This window comes from Neofelis nebulosa, chromosome 3, assembly GCF_028018385.1.
Source record: "Neofelis nebulosa isolate mNeoNeb1 chromosome 3, mNeoNeb1.pri, whole genome shotgun sequence".
NCBI classification, from domain to species: domain Eukaryota; kingdom Metazoa; phylum Chordata; class Mammalia; order Carnivora; family Felidae; genus Neofelis; species Neofelis nebulosa.
The window spans coordinates 185,756,554-185,777,591 of record NC_080784.1 but is presented as its reverse complement, the minus strand read 5'-3'; the positions used below and the strand labels follow the sequence as shown (position 1 = coordinate 185,777,591).

Genomic DNA, 21,038 nt, shown 5'->3' with positions numbered 1-21,038 from the left:
TATGCTGGAGTTGGATCTTACAGACATTTTTCTTTCACTAACTGGCTTGATGTTAGGCTTTATCAATAGAGGGTTCTGGAGGGACACCACAAGACTGTAACCAGAGAAAGGAGCTTCCCTTGCGGTCCCTGTGTTCGTAAGCCAGCAGATCAGCATGCAGAAGCCAGCTCCAGACTGTACCCTCTGACGAGTTTCTTCACCAACTTCCCACCCCTGCACGCATTCCTGGGGCAGCCATTTTCTTCCCTTGAAAGACTGAATCTCATGGAATCTAAAAAAGAAAACAAACCAACAAAAACCAGAAATAAGCTCACAGATACAGAGAACAAACTGGTGGTTGACAGTGGAGGGGGATGAGGGGGTGGGCAAAATAGGTGAAAGAGATTAAGAGGTACAGACTTCTGGTTACAAAGTAAATAAGTCACAGGGCTGAAAAGTACAGCATAGAGAATACAGTCAGTAATAGTGTAATGACTTTGTATGGTTACAGATGACAACTACAACTTACGGTGAGGATTTCATAAAAAAAAAAAAAAGTCTAAATCTCTGTCTTGAGGACAAGGAGAACCCTTTCCTGAGTTCTTGGTTCCCTTTTCATCAGTCTAGAAGTCATAGTTACTTTCTGCATCATCTAATTTAATTCTATTTCTCCCTGTTCACATTTCTGGGATGATTTCTATTTTCCGGCTGGATACTGACTGATACAAGAAGCAAGATGATTTTCTCCATAGAACTTTGGAAAGCCTCAAGAACACCACATGATATAGAAGGCCTTGGTGAGCCACAGGGTTGAAAATGAGACTGTGTGAAAGCCTATATCAGGAGAGAGTAGACCCCCATACTCCTACCAGCTTGCATATTCAGGTGACTTCTCCTTCCCCACGGGAGACCAGAGACGGGTTCTTTAGAGAAAAAAGAATCATAAAGGCTAAGAATTTAGCCACTTCAGATTTAGAGCAGTACAAGAATGAGGCACTGTTTTGAAAACAGAGAAATTAAGTGAGAGTTGACCAAATGGTGAGGCTAATATCCTCATCCCCTACCTCCATCACTATGCCTGCAATTCTCTCTCCCCCCTGCACCTTATGCCCAATCCTTGCAGACATAGCTTCCAGTCAGTTGTTTATTGCCTCGTTCCTAAATATGACCTACCAGCCCAGGATCTGCAGATACTTGAAATTTTCCAACTTGAAAGGCAGACACCAAAACTAAAAAAAATTTTTTTAAAAAGCTAGTTTAGGGAATGAGTACTTATCATGAGCTTTAATAATGGTTTCAGGTTTGAATTTATGTTCACACTCACAGGATACAATAAGTCATAACCTGACGTCAGATTCACTTAGATTTGTAGAATAATACAGGGCAGAAAACAGCATGTCAGTATGTCAGGTAGCTTTTCTCCAGGAGTCCTTACAGCCAACCCTATGCTGCCTCCAGCCCCCACAAGGAATGCAGGCAATTGTAAGTGACGAAATTACCTAGGTACAACAAAGGGACGTCTTACACAGGATAGGAACTGTTTCAGCTAAGGCCTGTGTTTTCCAATAGATTTTTATAGTCCACTCAAAGTCTTCTGTTTCAGATGTAATTTATCATCAAGGGTCATATTTTTTTCAGAAATTGCATTGCTTAGTAATGTAGCTGGCATTCCTAGCCACAATTTGTGTGTGTGTGTGTGTGAGAAGAGAGAGAGAGAGAGAGAGAGAGAGAGAGAGAGAGAGAGAGCCAGCACATTTTCAGGGCAACAGTGCTGGGAGAAGGTAAACCCAAGGTCATCTTCACATGGACAAAGAGGTTAGCCTGTTAACCATTTCTTCCCAGTAGAAGATTTAAACCATTAATATTCAGAGAGAAGATACAACTCATGAAACAAGAATTACACAAGAACAGAGTTTCATTAAAACAACAAATGAGAATAAGAAAGAACTTTCACAGGGGCGTCTGGGTGGCTCAGTAGGTTGAGCATCCGGCTTCGGCTCAGGTCATGATCTCACGGTTTGTGAGTTCGAGCCCCATGTCGGGATCTGTGCTGACAGCTCGGAGCCTGGAGCCTGTTTCGGATTCCGTGTGTCCCTCTCTCTCTGCTCCTCCCTTGCTCGTGCTCTGTCTCTCTCTCAAAAATAAATAAATAAACATTAAAAAAATTAAAAAAAAACTTTTACAAATCAAAAATATGGTATGCAAAAAAAAAAATCAGAAGAGTCGAAAGCAAAGCTGAGGAAATCTCTATGAGAAGACAGAACACAAGGGAAAAAAACCAAAGAGATGAAAAGTAAGAGGGAAAATTTTGTTTTTTTACTTAGATGATCAATCCAGAAGGGCTAAAATCTGACCAGTGGGAGTTCCAGAATGAGAAAACTGAAGTAATGGAATTATTAAAATCCCCAAGACCTGAAAGATAAGAATCTCCAGTATCAAAAAGCCCACCCAATGTCATGAATGAAAGAAGACCTGTATCAAGGCTCCTGAAAAGAAAACTAAAAACTTGTCATAGAAGGAAGACAGAATACATATAAAGTGTCAGAAATGAGAGTGACATCTGACTTCCCGGCAGCAAAACTGGAAGTTAGAAGATTTTAAATAATCTCTTTAACAATCCAACTGATTTCAAGCCAAGAATTCTATATATAACCAACAGTTAATCAAATGTGAAGTTGGAGTAGACATTTTCAGATATTTAGGTGATCTAAAATATCTACTCTTATTTGGGGAACTGTTGGTAGAAGTCTCCAAAACAAGCTCATAGATACAGAGAGCAAAGTAGGGGACCCAGGAAACAGGGTTCCGACCTAAGAGAATCTCCAGGATGACAGTGACAAGCAGTTTCAGGACAAAGGGTGTGCAGCAGGACCAGAGCGATTCTAGATTGGAGCAAGAGGCTGGAGGGTTCCAGGATGACCACCTGCAAGAAAAGTTGGTACAAACTTGTTAGGTTTGCAAAATTATATGGTGGGGGATCTTTTCAGAGTTCTTGAAGGGTATAGGAAGAGATAAATGATTAGAGAAAATTATATTAGTGAAAAAAATGATTTCATTATCAGCTGCGTGTACCAAAAAAAGTAAAATAAGGGAAACCTATTTATAGCATACGACATGGCTCAGCACTGAATAATATTTAAATAGTCATAATGCAAACTTTTAATATGGATTTAATCAAGAATTGATATATAATTATATTGGAATGTTGGACGGAGGAAAACGAATGTACATGAGCTAAAATACTTACAAGAAAAATCAATAGATACCTAAAATTGATAAGAATAGCAGTCTATATTTGTTAATTGAAATCTGGAGATAAATACCAGAAAAAAAGCTGAAAGTGGTTGTTTCTGGATAGTGTCCAGTTGTGTGTGTGTGTGTGTGTGTGTGTGTGCGCGCGCGCGCGCGCGCACATGCACATGCATATATTGGAGGAATTGTTGTTATATATTTTTTAGCTGACTTGACTTCTTAAACTATTTGCTGCATGTGAAGGCAGTATAGCATGATGGTTAGTTGATTCTATTCTGAAGCTACCTAATTGAGGTTTAAGTTCTTGCCTTGCCCCTTACTGGCTATGTGACCTTGAATAAATTTTCTTGACCTTGAGCCTTAGTTTTCTTATTTGTAAAATAGGGATAATAATATCTCATAGAAGTAGTGTGCAGATCAGTAAGTTAAGATCAAAATTATGGGTTGAATTGTGTGCCTCAAAAAGATATGTTGAAGTCCTAACCTCCAGTACTTGTGAATGTGACCCCATTTGGAAATAGGGCCATTGCGGATGCAGTCAAGCTAAGAGGATGTCTTATCAAAATAGGGTGGGCCCTAACACCAACATGACCAGGTTTTTTATAAGAAGAGAAGAGACACAGAGGAGAGACATACAAGGAGAGTGTCATAAGACGGAGGCAGAGATTGGAGTTATGCATTTATAAGCCAAGGATCACCAAAGATTGCCGGCAATACCAGAAGCTGAGAAAGGCTTGGAACAGATTCTCCCCTAGAGTCTTCAGGGAGAGCTTGGCCCTGTTAATGCCTTGATTCTGGACTTCTAGCCTCTAGAACTGTGAGAAGACATTTTGTTGTTGAAAGCCACCCAGTTAGTGATACTTTTTTTTTTAATGGCAGCACTAGGAAGCTAAAATAATATATAAAGCTTATAGACAGTACTTGGAACTTAGTAAGCAGTATATAACTATTAATCGTTAATATTACAACTTTGTTAAACAATTTTTAAGAAGTTATTTTCAAAAAGTGTTAGAAGTCCTTTTGGTAGCAGTTTATACAAAGTGTACAGAAAAGGAAGCGGCAGCTTCTTTTCCTGAAAGTGGTGGGAAGTCTCCATAGAGGTACTGCCATTTGGACTAGCTTGAAGGAGTTTTCTAGGTAAAGAAGCAGGAAAAGGACACTGTATGAAAGGGTCAGCATGTGCATAAGTGGGACTAATTGTGTCTTCTGTCTGACGAGACCCAGAACTGATGTGGCTTCATTCTTAGCTATTGAACAACCAAAAACCTGTGGCTAATTTTCAAAAAAATTGTGGCTATACCCATTAAGAGTATGGTTAGTCCTTGTCTTCCTGCTCTCACTAGGGCTAGTTGTTCCTGCCCTCCCTGAGTCCTGCAGCCTGGCGATAACAATTCTGACTCGAGGTTTGGTTTGTTTGAGACCTTGGTCTCTATATGAGTATTAAACTTGGTTATGCTCACTGAGTCATATGATCCTATAATAGATGGCTCTCAAACCTAGTTCACAATGTTATGTAGTCTCATCCATGTTAAAACGACATTTCTTTTTTAAAACAACTTAAAGTGAAGTTGTCGACTCATTCCTGTTTACTAATTCAGTCACGTAGAGGCAACCGGTTGGAATAGAGCTCAGCAGTGTGGTTCAGTATCATTATTGAGCCCCTCCGCTACATGTCACTGAGCACTGTGCCAAGTACTGGGCGTGCAAATATGTATAAGAGACAGTCCTTATATTCTCGGAGCTTCAGGTTCGTGGGGAGATGAACAGTAACAAAATGATGTGATTATGTACTTTGCTAGAAGTTTATAAAGGTAATACATGTATATAGAGAGTTGCTTATATCAGCCTGGAATATCAAGAAAGGCATTCCAGAAGGCCTAATACCCAAGGGGAGTTTTGAAAGAAATCTGAGATTAGGGCCCAAGTCTGGTGATGTTGAGTGAAAAGTAGTCCAGAGCAGTGAAATAGAAAATGGATATTCAGAATTCTATTTCTGTGCCTTAACATGTCTTAGCAAAAGTAAAATTCTCCATTGTGATTACAGAAGGTAATATCAAAATGTTTTTGGACCTAAGTCCCTTCTGTAGAATAAAGATGAAGACTACTAAATAACCAAATACCTTATCATTAATTCTAATGATTTAAATGAAGGAAGAGTATTTACAATTAATAGAAGATAGTGGTTGAAAATGAATAAATAACATTACATTTTTGCCTCTTTAGTCATTAAAAATGGGACACATAAATTGAAGTCTAGATTAAAGACAAGTTTAGTTAAAAATGGAGGTATAACATCAGTTACATAAAATCAGTACAAAAATGAAACGAGTGTGAATGTTAGGCTGGATAACTGTCTTATGAGGGACACAAATAAATCACTATTTAAGTAATACATAATTATAAAGGATTAAAACTAATTCCATTTTTTAAAGAAGGAAGTTTGGTTTTAGCAATTAGAATGGTAACAAAACACTGAGGCAAATGTTAATAGAAATATTTAATTACTTAGGGGGTAAACATAACGTGAACAATATGGGGTTGTGTTATTTAAAAAATAACAGACAAACATGATTACTTTCACTAGACATTACTAGATAAGTGGAGGAAGTCTGGAGAGTAAATCTGATTTATTTTTAGTTTAGCAGAACACTTGATAGTCTAATTTTACTTAAAAATTAATTTAAGTTGTTTTGGATATTTGCAGTGTTTAGTTGATTAAAAGCAGAATGAAGTACAGTACCACAGAAAACACAGGTAGAGAATCATATTGGTAATTTTAGATGATGAATTTAGAAATAAAATTGATGAATTCTACACATACTGTGTGTTTGTGTTTGAGGAATGATTTTAATGTTATTAGTTCTTTACTCAAAAGTATAATTATCATGTCTTTACTGAATCATCTATCACTTAAAAAGGCAAAATTTTGAACTAATGCATTACTACTGAAAAGCGCAATGATATCCTTTTTTAGATATTTAAATGAAGCAAAAATTCATTTTACATTGTGGTTTTTTATTTAAGCTGATGTTAAGATGAGGTGACTTTTGTTTCTACTGTGTGACAAACCACTGAGATGTATGTTAATTCTATGTGTGTTATTTTCCAGAAAGAATTCTTTGTAGAATTGGGCTTAACTACAGGACAGCTGGGTATAGATGATTCTACACAAGTGCCTCCTGGTGAGTGTTTATCTCAGATGGCATATAATTAATGATAAATGAGAGTCAGTTTAAGGCTCATCTTTTCATTTCCAAATTAATCTAGTAACTCTTTTACGTCTGAAAACTAAGCACACTTTTTGATTCTCCTTGATTATTGTTAATTATTGAATAGAACTCTGTATGTTGCAATGATCAGAATTCAGCTAGATTTTGTATTTTTGTTTGAAGGTCTTTAAAGTAATTTTTGAAAAGTCATTAGACATATTTAAGTCAGTTTTTTTGGCAAAATCCTCATTGGCAGCACTCATATTTACATTTACTGGCCATTACCATCTATTTTTATTGTTTGTATCATCAAGTTAACTGAGTACTGATATTCTACCTAGTATAAATTTAGGGTATAAAATTAGTATCTTTTAAATATTAACCAAACAAAATTTCCTTAGCTTTTATTTTTTTGTGTGCATAAATACAATGTGTTTTTCATAGAAGATCGGATTGGTATTTAGCTATAATCAACAGGAAGTAAAAATTGACTTAAAATACGGGAGGCCCATCTTGTGGAATTGTTCTAGTCTTTCCTCTGCACTGGCTAGCTGTGGGACTTGAACAAGTCACTTTACGTTTCTGGACTTGCTTCTTTCTCTATAAAATAAGGAATTTGGCTATTTCTTATTGTTAATAATAATTATAAACCTAATAAACAGTCATCGAGTACATTACTGTGTGCTGCATGTGTATTATCTCATTTTAACCCTAGCAGCTCTAGAAAGTATGTATTATTACCATTTTTAAAACTTTATTAATGTACAATGCATATAGAAAAGCATAGGGGGTGCTTGGCTGGCTCAGTCGGTAGAGTATATGACTCATGATCTCTGGGTTGTGAGTTCAAGCCCCATGCTGGGGGTAGAGATTACTTAAAAAATTAAAAAAGAAAGAAAGAAAGAAAGAAAAAGTACATATACTATAAGAGAATGGCTCGTTGGATTTTTATGATTTGGGCACACCTATTAAAATACCACCCAGATCAATATACTGAGGCTCCCTTCAGTCTTTATCCTCTTTGTCAAAAATAACCACTATTCTGATTTCTAGCGGTATAGATTAATTTTGCCAATTCTTGAACTTAATATGAATGGAAGCATATAGTATCTACCCTTTGATGTTTGACTTCTTTTGTTCAATATTATATTTGTGAGATTCAACCATATTGTTTTATGTATTTGTGGGCCATTTTTTTTTGCATGATGGTCGATCCACTGTAATAACATACCACACATTTATTTATCCCTGCTACTGTTGATGAGTATTTGGGAAGTTTCAGGTTGGCGGCTGTTACAAACAAGGCTGCTATGAACATCCTAGTATGTTTCTTTTGGTGAGCACGTGTATACTCCTCTGTTGAATACACACCTGCAAAGGCAATTTCCCTCTCCCGAGGTTCGCATAAATTCATTTTTAGTAGATAACTGCCAAAGAATTTTCAAAACTGGTAGTACCAGTTTATACTTCCACTAACAAGGGATGAGAGTAGAAGCTGTCTCATATGCTTGCTGATGCTGGATGTATTCCACCTTTGTTTCAGTCATCCTAGCGATACATAGTAGCACTGCATTATGGTCTTAAATTTTTTAGTATTGTGTAAGGTAGAAGTGTTACTATCATTTTAAAGTTAAGAAGTGAAGATGTTAAGTACTTGCCCAAGTTCACAAAGCTAATAAGTGCTAGAATCAAGATTCAACACTAAGCAGTCTGCCTCCAAAGTCTGCTGCCTCCCCTCCTGATCCCTTTGATAGTCTTTTCTTATTTTATAAGAAGATATCAGACATCTTACAGAATAAGATATTGCTATGGTTTGAATGTTTGTGTCCTCCTGAAATTCATATTTTGAGGTCCTAACCCCCAAGGTGATGGTATTCGGTGAAGTCTCAGGAAAATGGTTAGGTCAAGAGGGTGTGCCCTCATGAATGAGATCAGTGCCCTTGTAAAAGAGCTCTCTAGCCCCTTCCACCATGTGAGGACACAGAGAAAAGTCAGCAGTCTACAGCCCAGAAGAAGAACTTCACCACAACCCATCATGCTGGCACCCTGATCTTGGACTTCTAGCCCCTAGAACTGTAACAAATAAATTGCTGTTGTTTATAAACCAGTCTGTGGGGTTTTTGTTGTAGCAATCTGAACAGATTAAGGCAGATAGCCTATATTTCTGTTCATGGCCAGTGATAGCCATATACAACAAAAGGAAGAGGAAATAATAATACAACCTTGAATGATATTTATGTTTTTTACTTTTAAATTATCCTTAAGAATTGCTTAAAGTTGTTCTAAACTCTATAGTAGCTATGCTTTAGAAGACCCAATATTTTTCTTAATCTAGAGTGTAGTTCTTTCTTCTTTGATTCACAAACGTGAGACCCTGCTAACGGCCAGGGACTAGTGAACACATAGATATGACATAATCTTTACTCTTAGGGAAGGTATAGTAGAAATACAGATATAGATAAGACTCAGTGTGGTATTTGCTATTCTTGCATACAAGGGGCAGTTGGAGCAGAGGAAGGAGCACTTATATCTTCCCAGAGGAGATTGATAATCTCTTTAGTTGATGCATTTATTTTTACTCTCTACTTCTCAAAGGAATACTGCTAGAAATTGGGTTAAATTGGTGTCTATCCAATGAGATTGATTTCAGTGATATAGTACTTGGATTTTTACATGATTTGAGAATTGCTAACCAACAGTATTACTTAGAAAGAAGAACAGGGTTATAGATAACTACTTTTGCCTAGAATTCATGGGTATTTTTAATGTTTTGGTCTATGTCTGTGGCTTTGGTCAAAATGGAACTGTGCTGCTAACGGTTTGAAATGTTGCCAATACTTGTGTCTGGCTAGAGGCAAGTTTTATATTTAGGATTAAGTGTACTCTGACTTAAAGGCACTATATCCGTCTTTAAAAACCTGTGTCACTTATGTTTTATCAATACTCTTCACTCAATTTTCATATTTGAGGTACATATCCTACTTACTAGCTTAACAGCTTTTACATAAATAAGAGTCAGGAGAAAAATCCTTACCTTTATAATATGGAATCCAGATTTTAAAATAATCTAAAGTTAGACATATCCATTATTCCTACAAACTCTCATGAATATTCATTATTTTAAATACACATATGTACACATCTACATACTTAAAATGGAAACCATGTAGAAGACTCATGCTAGAAGGATAAGCAAGATCAATACTCTTTCATAAGGCTTTTTGATAAAGGGGGGGGGTCATGTGATATTATTGCCTGAATATACATACTAATGAACTTATGAGATGGGATTTTGCTGAATAGACATTTTCAACAGTTTATTATTTCTAAAAGAAAAAGCAGCTTTAGTTGGCTCAGCATTTTCTGAAGTGTGTTCCATGAAGCATTCATCAGATAGGTGTCCTGTGAAACAGAGGATCTTACTGCTAAATGAGGTTTGAGAAAGGCTGTGTCATATACATTTTTAAGATCTTTAGTTTGTGTCACTCTATCTTTAAGACTATGAGAAATCCTAAGTAAACTTCTAGCTTAGAATCTCCCCAATTCATTTCACCAGAGCACTTTTTTTTCCCAAGCAAGATTTACTAATATAGATGTATTTATTAACGTAGTCAATAACAGCATAACAAGCATTTTTTAAGTAACGGATTGGAAATTCTGGTTCTGACTTTTTTTGGCTTCTTATTCTTGGACTAGAAAATAGCACTTACAAAGCAAAGTCATTGTATGTCACATGATTGAATAGTTAAATTCTATAAAGAAGATTTTTTTTTTTTATTTTTATTTCCTACTACTTTTAGTGATAAAGCACTATTACCATCCAGTAGTGTCATCCATTTTTACAAGAGACAAGAATTGGCTGACAACATTTGATTCTTTGGTCACTGAGCTTTGGCAGTTAGAAGCTAATGGCAGCTAATTAAAATGAAACTGGTATTGTTATTTTCTATACAGGCTTTGGAGTAAATATATTCAAATACTTTAGTCATAGAAAATGATTGTGTGTTGGCAGTCATCCCAAACGCTTTGCTTGGTCATTGTATAATCTGCTCAACTTCAGAGCCATTAGGAATAAAATAAACTAAAAGAATAGAGTACTGTGCTTCAAATATTGTATTTAGTAAAACCAGCTTTATGGTAATTTTTTAAACCTAAAAAAAATATCTAACACTGAAAACATTAACACATGGAAGAATGAAGTAGAGTACCATTTTATATTGGTCAACTGGGCTGACCCCGGGGATCACAGAACAGGCTTTTTAGAAAACTTCGTTAAAATATTAGGCCAGGACAGGTCTCCCTCTCCCTCAATGCCCAGGTCTGGCCACCAGCAGGCCACTGAGTTCAGATAAGAGCTCTGAAGTGTCTAAGCACGAGCATTCTGCTCAGGAGGGAATCAAGTGCCAAGATGGTCACCAGGTTGCCGGGAGACCCAGGTTCTACTTACCCAGACAGTCACGTGTTAAGTTCATGACCCTTAACACACCATTATCCCATTTGTGAGAAAAGGCAAACTGATCACTGTCGTAAAATCTAACAAATCCAATTAACAGCTCCTCCTTTGTCAGATTGTGGGTAGAGGAAGAAAGGAAGTTGACAAACGGATTTTCTCTGAGATGGGGAGAAGAGCTAAAAGTTTTCCCCTTATAGTGTCAGTATCCTTTTCTTTTTTTTGCTCTTAATTTTTAAATAACTTATAGAAGTATAGTGTACACAGTGAAAAGGGCACAAATCATAAGTATACAGATCAGTGAATTTTTACCACGTGAGCACACTTATGAAACCTCTGACTCCATCAAGAAATAAGACTATTACCAGCATCCTAGAAGCCTCCAGGCACACCTCCAGTCTCTGCCACCTCCGTGGGTGACAACTATCCTGACTTTTTTAAAAATTTAATTTATTTTACTTATTTTTAATTTTAATTTACATCCAGGTTAGTTAGCATATAGTGCAACAATGATTTCAGGAGTAGATTCATTAATGTCCCTTACCCATTTAGCCCATTCCCCTTCACCACCCTTCCAGTAACCCTCTGTTTGTTCTCCATATTTAAGAGTCTCTTATGTTTTTGTCCCCCTCCCTGTTTTTGTATTATTTTTGCTTAACCATCCTGACTTCTAACATCATAGGCTACTTTTGCCTATTTTGTACTTTATAGATATGGAATCATACTGTTGATGAGTTCTACTGTTGATGATCAGTTGAGTTGTTCCCACTATTTGGTTATTACCATTATTGCTGCCATGAATATTCTAGTATATGTTCCTTGGTGCACATATGCGTGCATTAAGGTGTACACCTGAGAGGAAATTGCTCATTGTTCTAGGATGTGCATGGTTTTCCAAGTGGCTGCACTAATTTACATTCCCACCACCTTTGTACGAAAAGTTCATTTGCTCCACTTACTTTGCATTTAGAATTGACAGGCTTTTTCATTTTAGGCGTTATGATGGGTGTATATTTCATAACGGTTTTCATTGTGTTTCTCTGATGACTAATGTGGTTGAGCCTCTTTTCATAACTTTACTGGTCCTTTGGGTCTCCTCTTTTGTAAAGAACCTGTCACATATTTTGCCTATTGGGTCAGATAGTTGTCTGTCTTTACCAAGAGTTCTTTACATGTTCTGGATACAAGTCCTTTGCCAGATATGTGTATTGCACAGATACTCTCCCACTCTGTGACTTACATTTTCACTCTCAATGGTGTCTTTTGATAAAGAGAAGTTTTTTTTTAATGTGGTTTAGTTTATGAGTTTTTTTTGCCATTATGATGGGTACTTTAAAAGCAAATCTTTGTTTCTCCCATATAATCTTTTAAAATGGCATTTGTGTAGTGGGATTTTACCTATAATAGCATTAAGGCTTTATTTTTTTAGCTATGCTTTCATGGCAGATTAGAGCAGCAGTAGGGCTTTGTAAATGAAGCTGTCAAGAGGAGTGGACCTTTTTTCTGTTGTGAAAAGATATTCTGTTTTATTTTAACAATGGAAAATTAGTTATCAGTTTCTTCTTCTGATTAAATGTACTTAACTCCCTTTTAATTTCCATAAGCTTTAAACAACTTACAAAAAAGATTTTTCTATATATAAAGATAAATAGTCTTATAGTTTTATACAGAACCATTCAGCTTTAGAAATAATTAACAGTATCAATACCAGAAAAAAATATACCTATGTTGTTATAAATGTGGTTGATCATACTTGTGTCTAATAATTTTATCATTTTTAGAACTTTTTGAAAATGAGCATGTACGTATTGGGCAAAAAGGTAAGCTTTTGATTCTACTAATTATGATTTCTGAAAATGAAACAGTCTTAAGTAAATGTCTGCATCATGTACCTCCAACTGAAATTCAATCTCTGGAAAGCTAAAAATCTAAAAAAGAATACTATTTAACTATGTAGGTAATATAATGGGAATCTTTATAAAGAGGAGGAATGCATCATTTTGGCTTCATCAATAAATGTTAAAGAAGAACACAGATGGTTCACTAAAAAGGAAATAATAAATGCAGACACACATTCTTCAAAAATGTGAGCTTAATCCATTCAGCAGAATTTCATTTTAAAATCAAAGAGGAAGGCTGTCTCTTTCATGCGCCCACACACTTCTCATTAGCGTTAATTGGAATATGCCCCTGCATTAGGAGAAGCTGTACTTCTCAATGACTGTTCACAATGGTAAGACTTAATACCCAAAGCGGCCCTTAGTGTTCTGGGGAATAATTTTTTCCCTATCTTTTGAAGATTCTTCTCCTTGTTTTTATAAATCTTATTTTGTCTTTGAAATGTGAAGCGCAGATAAGTCTTTGTGTCAGAATGTACCTTCTAGGGCGATTGTCATGTTCTAAACTCCATACTTCAATTTTTCAAAATAATATTTATTCAAGACATCATCATTTTTTACTCGTATGTTTGACGTTTTCATTAAACAGAGTTGCAAATTAAGGAATATGTCTCATTTCTTTTTTTTTTTTTTTAAGTTTATTTATTTTTGAGACAGAGAGAGACAGAGCATGAACAGGAGAGGGTCAGAGAGAGAGGGAGACACAGAATCTGAAACAGGCTCCAGGCTCTGAGCTGTCAGCACAGAGCCCGACACAGGGCTTGAACTCACAGACAGCGAGATCATGACCTGAGCCGAAGTTGGACGCTTAACCAACTGAGCCACCCAGGCGCCCCATGTCTCATCTCTTTTATATGATCCCTTTGTTTCTTTTGGTTATGTCATTTTCATTTAGTACAAGTTTTTTCCCTTTTCTTTTAAGAATAAAATAATATATTAGACAAATATCAGCAGTTGTCTGATATGTCTTTTTTTGCTTTTATTTTTATTTTGTGTGTTTTGGGAGAGCCTTTATTTTAGACTTAATAGCTGGTATTTTCATTAAAGAAAATAAAAACGAAAATGAAAGCAAAAGCATAATATCTTAATTTTGTGAACTTGGCTGATTATAAAGAGCTTTTGGCCTTCTTAAAAGATTATTAGTTCTTTTCTGTTTTTAGTTCTTTTTAAAAAAAATCTCTCTTTTCTGTTGATTTTGGGAAATAGCTAAGAAGTCATCGAATTCTTTATAATTCTTAGCCATAATACTTCAAATACCATAGTACTTCAAAATACTAGAACATTCCTGACTTAGAGAATATGCCTAAGAAATTTATGTGTCTATATCACCAGTTTCAGATCCGTGGAACAAAGTGATTTCAGAGTACCTCCATTAAAAATTTTTACCAAATTGGGTGGGAGGTAGAGGAATTTCGGACTCAACATGTCTAGGGCTCTAAACAGGACCACATCAAAATTCAGAGAGTACAAGAAGGCTGTCAAGACGTGATGTAATTATGTTAGATATAGAGATGAAATATTAGCTTCCCCAAAGATTTTTAGTTAAAATATTTCACTGTTGTCTTACATTATGAAATTTGTAATGAGATTTTACTCTCCTTTTGCCAGTTCTAGCAGAACAAGATAGTGCCGCTGCTCAACAGTATATCAGACAAGGAAGCCCCACAGCACTGAGAGCGGAATTATGGGCTCTCATTTTGAATATTTCCAGTCAACCTGAGGTAAGAGTCAAAGAAGATAGGCTAAATTTGAGCTTATTGACATTTATTCTTCAATGACCAGTGATTCACATTTTTTTTATTTTTTATTTTTTAAATGTTTATTTATTTTTGAGAGAGAGAGAGGCAGAGTGTGAGCAGGGGAGGGGCAGAGAGAGAGGGGGACACGGAATCCGAAGCGGGCTCCGGGCTCTGAGCAGTCAGCACAGAGCCCGATGCGGGGCTCCAACCCACGTACTGTGAGATCATGACCTGAGGCAAAGATGGACCCTAACTGACTGAGCCACCAGGTGCCCCAGTAACCAATTATTCAAAATAGAAATACTTTTTTTTTTTTTTAACTTTGGTTTCTTAGCCTTATATATTTACCCCCTTTTTCATTTACAAAAATCACTGTAGTTTTGAGTTCTAAGACAAGATTAACATAGAATAAAATCACTGTGTGCTTAACATGAAAGTTTTTGTTATCGATAATTAGTTGGGTATTTTAAACTTACATGTACAAGAGCAGTAAATAAAATTTTAAGAAATGGAGTCTGCCAGTGGAGATCAGTGAAGACATGTAAAAGAACTGGGATATTAGAATAAGGAGAGATAAAGGACCACTCAGTATATGTAAATGAGCGCTTTCTCCCTACAGTTGCTTTTGAAACATGCAAAAGCATGTTAGAACCCAAAAGTTTTTAGGGTTCTAAAAACTGACAGATTTTGTGGCAATATTAGTTTTCTTAGTACAGAAACATTTTATTTTAGGAAATAAAATGAATATGAAGAGAAATCACCAATAGGCAAGTAACAGATTCAATAAAGAACAATTATATAAAACATTGATTCTTTTTGAAAAAAAATTGTTGTTTTGCTTAAAGCCCATTGATCATATAACCCATCCATTTAAAGATTTTTAATAAGTAGCCAACTAATAGCTCCCTAGCCTAGTGGTTAAAAGCATGGGTTTTGCAGGGGACGCCTGAGTCAGTTAAGCATCTGACTCTTGATTTTGGCTTCAGGTTATGATCTCATGTTTCATGAGATCAAGCCCCATGTTGGGCCCCACGCTGATGGTGTGAGGCCTGCTTGGGATTCTCTCTCTCCCTCTCTCTGCTCCTTCCCCACGTGCACAAGCACTTTTCTCTCTCTCTCAAAATAAATAAACTTAAAAAAAAAAAAAAAAAAAAAAGCTTGGGTTTTGGAATTATATGGACCTGGTTTCAACTCCAAGCTTACGTAAAATGTGCCATTGAGTGAGTTAACTTTCTTGAAACCTCAATTTACCCATGCTGAAATATAGGTAATAATATTTATATCATAAGGTGGTTACGAGAATCAAATGAAAGGATATCTATGTCTTCTAACACAGTGCCTGACATGAATGGTCAACATTAATGATAGTAATAAAATAATACTTACATGTTGCATAGTTTTGTTATAAATTAATTGTAATTTAGAGTAGTGGTTTTTAAGAAAATCAACTATTCATATTATTGTAAGAAGTACACCTCTGACTCTTGCAAATTATGTTACATGTGTGCTTTTCTGTGTATGTGTGTGTTTTAAACATCACTGTCAAAAATTACTTGCTTCCTTTCTGAAAGAATAAACCTTGTGATGGAGTTCCAAGAAGTTTTAGACCAAATGATATTGGTGTCTTTTGTGGTGACACTAGAAGTAACAGTTTACAGAACAGAAGTGAGTGTACATGGGGCATTTTGGGGGAGAGTGTCAACTCTTGGAGAAGAGATGGTAACTCTTGTCGATCTAACTGTGTAGGTGACCTACCAAGATCACTCATCAGGAGCTAGATTAACAAAACTTGTCTCTCCAGAGGAACTAAATGCTACTATTTTAGAAACAAATTTAGAATTTTTCCAGAAGTATCATCCTAGAGGGGCACCTGGGTGGCTCAGTTGGTAGAACATCTGACTCTTGATCTCAAGGTCATGAGTTCAAGTTCCATGTTGGGCATGGAGACTACTTAAAAAAAAAAAATAAGTGTCATCCTAGAATAAGAATAGTAATCCCAATTAAGTTCCAATAAAAAATGGTATTTTATTATAATGTTCAAAGGCAGTTTTCACACTTGAATTTTGGAGCTAATAGTCATCTTAATTTTTTTTAAGTTTATTTATTTTGAGAGAGAGCGAGCGAGCATGAGCAGGGGAGGGTCAGAGAGACAGGGAGAGAGAGGATCACAAGCAGGCTCTGCACTGTCAGCACAGAGCCCAACTCAGGGCTTGAATTCACAAATCATGAGGTCATGACCTGAGCTGAAATCAGAAGTTGGACGCTTAACCAACTGAGCCACCCAGGTGTCCCGTCGTCTTAATCTTTAAATGCACAATGGCAAGTCTGGAAATAGAAATTAATATTTGCAGAAAAGCAACCTTGATTTCATTGAATAAAACACTTTCCATCACTTTCACTTATTTTCAGGTGTAAAAGTATGACCTCAACAAACTAAAGCAGTTCCAAAATAATTGTTGTAGGTGGGGTAGGGTGGGTGGGAGGGTGGGGTGGGAGGGAAGAATAGTCGTTTCTTATCAAGAATACTTTATCAGAACTTTTTTTTCAATCACTTAAAATAAGCGACACGTAGAAATGCATCATAATTGAGGAGTTACAGAGATAAGTGGAATATTTCACATTTCAGACCCATGAAGATATTTTTAAAAATCTTATCTCAATAGATAGACTGGATTTAATGATTTAAGTTCCTAGTAATTAATTTATTTCACTAGAACATTATTTACTTTGATTTTTTTCTCTTATTAAGGAAATACATCATACATGTAAAAAGATTGCTTTTGTATATATTCTTATATGCAAATCTCTAAGTGCCTATCAGGATATCCATATTTAGTAAACATTCATCCTATTTTAAATTTTTTTGCTTAATTTAGTTTGCTAAAGAATACTGAAAATTCTTCTCTACTTTGTTTTCGGTATTTGCTTACTGATAAAATAGCCAGGACTAGTATTAATTAAAATTTTCTTTAGTGAGTTCATAAGTTTCTCCACAACCTTCCCCAGGTCAATAACAGTGCCTGACCTTCCTAGATTTTCCTGGTCAGCGCATTCAGTCTTCATAGTGCCCGTTTCTGACTTTCATTCTCCTCAACACTTCTTTTCAGAGTCTTAGCAAAACACCTCATCTTCTCCTTCCTGGAGAAAACAGAAATCATCATAAGAGACTCGCTCAGATTCCTTCCACCACATCTGTAAACTTATTTGCATCAGCACCTGTTCTTGCCTCCTGTACTTTTATAGCGAAACCTTCTGAAAGAAAAGTCTGTGTTGGAGGCATCCACTTCCATTAATTACTCAGTCTACCATGGTCTGTCATACACCCCACTACATGACTACAACTGCCACGGCTAAAGTCACCAAAGAACAGTGGACACATTTTAGTCTTTACGTCTACTGTGTTTGATACTCTTGCTTACTCTGCCCTTGAAGTATTCCTGCTCTTTAATTTAGTTTGCCCTGTTTTCGTAGTTCTTCATTTTCTTTCTTTCTTTCTTTCTTTCTTTCTTTCTTTCTTTCTTTCTTTCTTTCTTTCTTTCTTTCTTTCTTTCTTCTTCTTTTTTTTTTTCATGTCCATTTTGAGTTCCTTTGCTGGACGTTAAGGGCTCGTATTTGTAAGAATTCCATTTTGATCTTCTTTTCATTCTGGACTACATGTTGCCTGGCGTGTCTTATTTACAGGTCACTTATTCCCTAATGGCTTTGACTCTGTGTTCAGCCAAACTCTCTCTTACGCCTAAAACTTTAATTTCCAGTTGCCTACAGAACGCCAATATGTGTTCTGAAATTATGCCAGACTCCTGATGTCTAAAAGAAAAGGCATAATTACCTTGATGCGTTTGTGGTCCTTCAAGAGATGCTGTTTTATCTTTCTTTGCTCCCTGCAGTTCTCATCCTGAAAAACCTCCGCGGACTTTTGTCTGCTTGGAAACGCCTGCTCTTCTTTTAGACGCAGCTTGTTCTGTCACCTTCTCTGAGAAACCTTCCTACCATTCTCTCCCCTGCCTTGTCTTCTCCCAGCTCCATCACCACTACAGTTAGATACCTTTTTCTCTCTCTTCTGTCATAACCAGGGCAGGAACAAAGTCCTAAAGACACAGAAACACATACCATACTTCTTCTTTTCTTTTGTTTTTTTTTTTTTCTTCTAAGTTTCTTTCTTTATTTTGAGAGAGAGCATGCAGAGGGAGGGGCAGAGAAGGAGAATCCCAAGCAGGCTCTGCATTGTCAGTGCAGAGCCCAACATGGGGCTTGAACCCACGAACCGTGAGATCATGACCTGACCCAAAACCAAGAGTCGGACACTCAACCAGCTGAGCCACCTAGGCGCCCCGCATATACTATACTTCTTATTCACTTGGCTGCTGCAGTTTCTAGGTCGAATACCTGAGGACAAGGATTGTTTTTCCTCTTCACCATCTGTAAATGTCAGTATCATGTACAGTGTCTGAAAATGGTAGGCTCACATCATGTTTAATGACCTACAAAATGTTAGGAATGTTCTTTGGAGTCTTTCATTTCCTGTGAGTATATTTCCTTTTTTCTTTAGTTAAAGAGTGTAAGTCTGCATAAAGTACCAAACAAATATATATACTAAAGTGTAAATATTCTCTGATGCTGAAAATTTGGGCTACTTTGTTTTTTGTTTTTTTTTTTTTTTTTTTTTTTTTTTAATTTATTTTTGGGACAGAGAGAGACAGAGCATGAACAGGGGAGGGGCAGAGAGAGAGGGAGACACAGAATCGGAAACAGGCTCCAGGCTCCGAGCCATCAGCCCAGAGCCTGACGCGGGGCTCGAACTCACGGACCGCGAGATCGTGACCTGGCTGAAGTCGGATGCTTAACCGACTGCGCCACCCAGGCGCCCCTGGGCTACTTTGTTTTTCAGAGATGGCTTTTTATAATTATAATTTATTACTCTTAAATATCTATATTACTGGAGCTTAAAAATATCCTGTTATATTATTAGTAATCATTGCATTTTCTTTTTTTTTTTTTTTTTTAATTTTTATTTATTTTTGAGACAGAGACAGAGCATGAACGGGGGGAGGGTCAGAGAGAGAGGGAGACACAGAATCCAAGCAGGCTCCAGGCTCCGAGCTGTCAGCACAGAGCCCGACGCGGGGCTCGAACCCACAAACTGTGAGATCATGACCCGAGCCGAAGTCAGACGCTCAACCAACTGAGCCACCCAGGCACCCCAATCATTGCATTTTCTAATTGCTTATATATTTTATAGACTATAATTAAAATATTAATATAAAAATCATTTATCACTATAACATAGTTATAATTTCAACTTTATTATCCGTGTTTTTCTTTCATTTTATATGGATAAATTACACTAAAAATTACTGAAACCAAACATCCTAGATTGGAATTAGGAGGGCTAGATGAGTCACTAGCCAGTTCTGTAAGTTTGGCTAAGACAGTTAACTTGGCCAGATCTCATTTCCTTAATGTTCAAATAAGGCAGATAGACTAGATATTTCCAAGGTACCTTCTAAGTCTCAAATTCTCTGATTTGTTTTTATTTTTCTCTTAATTAAAAGTAGATTTTTGTCCGTAGCACTGTTACATGCCTAAAGTTATAGATGTTAAGTTATTCACAGCACTTTGAAGATATACTTCTTTATGGAAGCATACTGCACTAAGATTAAAAATTTAATGACTTTCTTTTATTGAAATATTTATTAGTTTCCTAGCATTGGTTATGAAGAGTATTTATCATTAACTGATAATAAAAAACATTACAAATATGATTACAAATTACTACTTAGAACAGCAATTAACATGAAATTCCCTATGGGAATTTGTAAATTATAGGCAATAACATAAATATGAATACATGTAGGTATGTAGTGGTATTTCATTGTTGTTTTCATTTACATTTCCCTCATGACATATGATGTGGAACATCTTTTCATATGCTTATTTCCTATTTGTAAGTCTTCTTTGTTGAGGTGTCTGTTGAGCTCTATAGCCCATTTTTTAATTGGCGTTGTTTGTTTTCTTGTTGAGTTTTAAGAGTTCTTTGTATATTTTGGGTAAAAGTCCTTTATCAGATATATCTTTTGCAAATATTTTTTTCCTGGCCAGTGGCTTGTTTTCTCATTTTCTTGACATTGTTTTTTGCAGAGCACAAGTGTTTAATTTTAATGCAGCCAGCCCATCCATTATTTCTTTTTATGGATCATGTCTTTGATTATATCTAAAAAGACATCACCATATCTAAGGTCATCTTGGTTTTCTCCTGTATTATCCCTATGAGTTTTGTAGTTTTCCACTTTACATTTAAGTCTGTGATTTATTTTGAGTTAATTTTTGTGAAGGGTGTAAGGTCTGTATCTAGAATGTGATGATGATGATGATGATGATGATGATGATGATGATGATGATTGCATGTGGATGTTCACTTGTTTTATCCTCCTTTTTGTAAAGATTGGTTTTTGGTTTTTGCTCCCTCATATTTCCTTTACTTCTTTATCAAAGATCAGTTGACTATATTTAT

The 21,038-nt window shown here is 36.1% G+C and overlaps 2 protein-coding genes across 8 annotated transcripts in view; one reads left to right on the top strand and one right to left on the bottom strand.

Moving 5' to 3' along the window:
- TBC1D19 (TBC1 domain family member 19) overlaps window positions 1–21,038 on the top strand; it is a 146,329-nt gene that overhangs the window by 53,744 nt on the left and 71,547 nt on the right. For all 4 annotated transcript variants that reach the window (XM_058722902.1, XM_058722905.1, XM_058722904.1 and 1 more), the window contains 3 exons: window positions 6,341–6,413; window positions 12,672–12,710; window positions 14,397–14,509. In XM_058722902.1, coding sequence (XP_058578885.1) covers window positions 6,341–6,413; window positions 12,672–12,710; window positions 14,397–14,509 — 225 coding nt within the window. The remainder of the gene's footprint in view (window positions 1–6,340; window positions 6,414–12,671; window positions 12,711–14,396; window positions 14,510–21,038) is intronic.
- LOC131507723 (small ubiquitin-related modifier 2-like) overlaps window positions 128–21,038 on the bottom strand; it is a 44,577-nt gene continuing 23,666 nt past the window's right edge. The window contains exons 3-5 of one of the 4 annotated variants that reach the window (XR_009259654.1): window positions 17,553–17,665; window positions 2,790–2,902; window positions 128–271 (exon numbers count right to left, since the gene is read on the bottom strand). The gene's annotated coding sequence lies outside the window, so the exon portion shown is untranslated. The remainder of the gene's footprint in view (window positions 272–2,789; window positions 2,903–17,552; window positions 17,666–21,038) is intronic. The other 3 variants (XR_009259653.1, XR_009259655.1, XR_009259656.1) reach the window with 3 other exon arrangements.